The 5,089-nt window shown below is 43.4% G+C and overlaps 1 protein-coding gene across 1 annotated transcript in view; it reads right to left on the bottom strand.

Annotated features, from left to right (window-relative positions):
• C8H17orf67 (chromosome 8 C17orf67 homolog) overlaps positions 1 to 4,697 on the bottom strand; it is a 26,153-nt gene extending 21,456 nt beyond the window's left edge. Inside the window, exons 1-2 of the mRNA XM_036194560.1 lie at positions 4,585 to 4,697; positions 3,415 to 3,616 (exon numbers count right to left, since the gene is read on the bottom strand). Coding sequence (XP_036050453.1) covers positions 3,415 to 3,616; positions 4,585 to 4,652 — 270 coding nt within the window. The 5' untranslated portion in view covers positions 4,653 to 4,697. The remainder of the gene's footprint in view (positions 1 to 3,414; positions 3,617 to 4,584) is intronic.
• Between the last annotated feature and the right edge of the window lie 392 nt (positions 4,698 to 5,089).

Raw genomic sequence — 5,089 nt, 5'->3', positions numbered from 1 at the left:
TAACTCCAGTTCTAGAGCAGATGCTAGTTTTTATAGGCACATGGTCCACAGATATACACACAAGCAAATACACCCATACACCTAAAATAAAAATAAATAAAAAACAAGTTTCAAAAAAAGAACTAAGGAATTTGAGAGTATTATTTTAGGAATATGTATATTTGTCACATTAAGTATTTTGAGGTTGTTTTGGGTTTTTGATTTTTCTTTTGGGGAGGTGGGGAGGGGTGGTTAGGCTGGTATAATGGATACTAAGTCTGATAACCTAAATTCAATCCCCAGGATGCATAGGGTTAAAAAAAATGAAACACTGACCTTCACACAAGTGTCAGGGCATTCTTATGCCATATACATATGTATCTATAGAAACACACAAGTAAATAAATAAATGTAATAAAATATATAAGGATCTTGTTTTTTGGTTTTTTCATTTTTTCATTTCTTCTGTTCTTTGTGGTTGGGTAGGACACTGTTGTTTTATCAAGTAAACTTCTTCCATCAATTAGGAAAAAAATATCTATACCTAGCTAGAAATTTCTAAAATATTCACTCTGAAAGCATTTCTCTAATCTAGTAATTTCTGTCCAATAAAAACATAATGTGGGTCAGGCTGTAGCAGCGCATGCCTTAACTACAGCATTTGGGAGGCAAAGGCGGGGGAATCTGAGTTCAAGGCCAGCCTGCTCTAAAGAGGAAGTTCCAAGACAGCCAGGGCTACAGAGAAACCCTGTATCAAGGAGGAAAAAAAATGCAGAAAACATAATATGAGCCAGATATAGGCACACAGCTGTAATCCTAGCACTCAGGGGACTGGGGAAGAAGAATCATGATTTCCAGGTGGGCCTGAGATACACTGTAAGACCCTCCTTCCAACAAACAAACAAAACAAATAGATACATTAGAAGGAAACTTTTTTGGCTGAGGATGTAGCTCAGGTGTCAGATCCTTGCCTAGAACAGGCATGAAGCCTTGGGTCTGAGCCCCAGCACCTCATTCATAACTGAGTATGGTGACATAAGTCTGAAATCACAGCATCTGGGAGGGGAAAGCAGGAGGGTCGGATGCTCAAGGCCATCCTTGGCTACAGAGTCACACGCCTTTACCTCCAGGACTCTTGTGGCAGAGGCAAGTGGATTTCTTTAAGTTTGAGTTCCATGGGTTATTACAGAGAGACCCTGTCTCAAAAAAAAAAAAAAAAAGCACAAAACAAAACAAGAAACGTAAAATATAAACCTGGGCTATTTCACACTGTCTGGTGTTGCTGAATCAGGCCTTCAGACTCTGACACATAGTTTACACTTTCGTGTTTCAAGTGCTCCACAGCTGCATCTGGCTAATGGCTACTGAATTAGACATCAGGGCCTACAGCCATCCATCCTTCTTGCTGCTATCCTATTTACAGCTCCTGTACTACATCTACGGCTGGTCTCCCATCATCCCAGCTGCCCACATCAATCCTTCCTCCATGCAGCAGCACTGACTGTCTCCATCAAATAAAAACTCGCCCAGGTAAGGGGGCACACAACTTTGGAAGGCAGGGGCATATGAATCTCTGTGAGCTCCAGGCCAACCTGGTCTACAGAGTGAACCTTGTCTAAAAACATTTTAAATAAATAAATAAATAAATAAATAAATAAATAAAAGTTTGAAAAAATGGAATTTTTAACCGTGTGCTACGTGGCCCTGAGCTATATGCATATAGCTTTCCAACCTGGTTCCCACCAGCCCTCCAATCCTCCTCAATCACTCATTTCTCTAAACAAGTTCTTTCCTACCTCAGGACCTTTGCATGTGCTTTATTCATGACACCTCCTTCTCATCTTTCAGGTGTCAACTTGAAACATCTCCCATCTGGGTAAGTTTCTCCCTGCCCTTCTTAACCTTCTCAGTAAAACTCTCCTTCCTCCCACACCCATTTCTGTCCCATAATTTATTAATAATCACATTTAGTTATTTGCCTTTTAAAGGCTGTCTCCTCCACTGGGCTGTAAACTCTAAGTTAGTGTGTATTCTCTAATGGACTGGAGAGTCAGAGCCGGTATCACACCCTGGGGTGCTCAGGTGGAAAGGACCCCGCAGGTGTGGAGCTAGAAGGAGCAGAAGCTTAGAAGACCCTGTTCAGTTTTGCCTCTCAGAAGAGGATGCAATTCCCAATATGTCCACGAGATGGCAGAATAGAGAGCAGGACCCCACAACTAAAACCACAGGGAAGAAACAAAGCCACTAAACTTTCCTATTCTGGAAGCAGCTGGGCTCCAGTGCCCAAGACAATTTCTCTACTACTTAGATCTTCTTTATTTTTTATTTTCTTCATTCCTAGGGCTCAAACCCAAGGCCTTGAGCGTGGTAGGGAAGTGATCTACCTCAGAAGGTCTTCACCAGATTCTGAGGGCCAGGACAGCTCAATTACCCATTTGACAACATCTATGAACACAGGCGCTTGGAGAGGCACGCCTGTAATCCCAACACTCCAAGGCTGAGACAGGAGGACTGTGAATTACAGACCAGCTGGAAGTGAGACCCTGCTTCTAAATAGATAGACAGACAGACAGACAGATGATAGCTGCAGCCCACCACCCACAATCTCATGGCATTCACATAACTAACGTTTTCATTTGGGGCTCCCCATTTTCTTTTGAGTGATTCTAAAAGAACACAGATCGTTAAGGATCTTCGATAAAGATAACACTATAGAGTTCTCTATATTCTCTCACTACAAGATGTTCTAATAGCAAGAGATTTAAAATTCCAGGAACTAAAAAAATTTCTGAGACATAGGAAATCTATTTGGATGTTCGTTTTTGTTTGTTTGTTTGTTTTAGTGCAGAAAGATACTGAATCTATCCCAACCAAGAGAACTAATATGTGTCCATATGTACAGGCCCAGAGTCAGTCAGCCTTATAAATTCTTTGTTTATTTTTGTTTTCTTTGTGTAGCCCTGGCTGTCCTGGAACTCCCTCTGAAGACCAGGCTGGCCTCAAAACCACAGAGATGGCCTGCCTTTGCTTCCGGAGTGCTGGGATTTAAGGCATGCGCCATCACTGCCCCTGCTAAGAATATGTCGTGTACCAAGACAAGAGTGTCCTTGCGTGCTGTGTTTATAATCCTAGCACTTGGGAAGAGGAAGCAGGAAGACCAAGAGGTCGAGGTCATCCCTTGGCTACATAGGAAGTTCAAAGCCATCATGGACAACATGAGACCCTGTCTTTGAAAACAGAAGGGGAAAAAAATGAGTCTGTGAAACAGTTTCAGAGGACCAAAGATGCAGAGGCTAGTCACGATTATCAGGATAGAGACTGACAGTCTACACTGTTTATTAGGAGAGACGGTGGCCCCTTTTCAATGTCAGATTGCTTGCCCCACTCACACATCCACCTTGGCTCCCCTTCCCTCTGGGTTTTGCACAAGCTCACCCTTCCCTTCCTGTTTGGAGCTGCAAAACAATGATGAGATGTGTTGGCCTTGGACAGAGGTCTTCCGGCCCCCTGAGGGCTTCCACAAATGGACTTCAATTTCTCTTCTGGGATGTTGGCCTCAATCTGTGTCTGCCCAGCAGGTGAGGCCAGCCAAGGCCAGCCAACGGTTCTGGTGGCCAGAGCCAGCCTACTGTCCAACCTAAACAGGAAGGAGAGGCACATGGGCAGAGGGGCAGGAATGCAGGGCGCTGACAGGAAAGGACAGCGGCATGTGGGTGCACAGTGAGGACAGTCCAGACTGTAGCATGCAGGGACAGAGCAGGGCCAGGGACTGCAGGACACAGCGCTCATTCTGAGGAAAACACTGCTCTCATCACAGGCTGACAAAACTTCCCAAACCAGAAGCTCCCAGCAACGCTTCTCCAGCCTCTGAGGAGTTCCGATGCAGTAGGATTGAGAGTTCAAGGCCAACCTGGGCTTCACAGCAATAAGCTGTGTCTAAATGACTAATGAATCAAACAAACCCCCAGGGGCAATCAGCAACTGTAAAAAGAGAGAAAAATGAACAAATAATATTGGAATCTTCTGAGAGGTAAGAGGACGTTTTTTGCTCAAAAGCAACAGGAACAGGATGCTGGAAAAAAGAAAAATTTGGCAAACAAGTCAACAAAGAGACAAAACTCTAAGCATGGTGTGATAGGACACGCCATCATCCCAGCGGCTTCAGCAGCTGAGGCAGGGGGATTGCTTGAGACCAACCTGAGCAACACAGTAAGGGACTCTATCTCAAAAAATGGGAGAGAGAAGGAAAAAAGAAAGAAAAGAACATTCGAAAATCTAAGAAGAGGGCTGGCAAAATGGCTTAGCAGGGGACAGCCTTCGACTTGATTTCAGTCTCTGTACCTATGCTAGGAGAGGAGAGCCAAGTCCTGAGACATCCCAGGACCTACAGGCAGTCACTGCAGCATGTGTGTGTGTACACACACACACACACACACACACACACAAATAAACTAAAGTGTTTTTTTTTTTAAATACAAGAGCAGAAATTGCAAATTTAATAAAAATTTTAAGGGAAAAACTGAAGAAATATTTTTAAAATAAATCAAGAGTGACAGGGCAGTTTAAGAAAATAAGAAAAATATGTTTAAAAGAGGCAGCATTTACCCAAATGAGTTGAAAACCGTGTCCACATGAAAAGCTGCCCAGATGTTCATAGAGGCTTTATTCATCATGGCCAAAACCTGGCGACCATCAAGATGTCCTTCCAGAGGCAAAGGGACAAATGATCTGGAGAGAAAACAAAACAAAACAAAGAAAAAAGAAGGAAATTTTAATAGTAAGTGAAAGAAAGCAGCTGAAGCCAGGATACCTCATATGCTGGGTACTACGATCCACCTGGACACCCAGAGCTGTGGAGGTCCCTGCTCCCCACCACCTCACCCTATTACCTGGGTCACGTGAACATACTCATCACCCCACAGCATCCTACCCACCCTCTTTTGTGAGGCAGCCAGATAGCCCTAAGAATTTTCTTGTTTCTAACTCCCCAGAGCTGGGAATGCAAGCACAGTCCACTACACTCAGTTTTTCTTTTCTTTTTTTTTTTCTTTTTACATTAAAAATATCTTTACCCATTATTTTATTTAATGTGCATGGCTGTTTTGCCTGC

The sequence above is a fragment of the Onychomys torridus genome, chromosome 8 (assembly GCF_903995425.1).
Source record: "Onychomys torridus chromosome 8, mOncTor1.1, whole genome shotgun sequence".
Classification (NCBI taxonomy): domain Eukaryota; kingdom Metazoa; phylum Chordata; class Mammalia; order Rodentia; family Cricetidae; genus Onychomys; species Onychomys torridus.
Note: the sequence above shows the minus strand (reverse complement) of the source record. Positions and strands in the feature narration are given on the sequence as shown.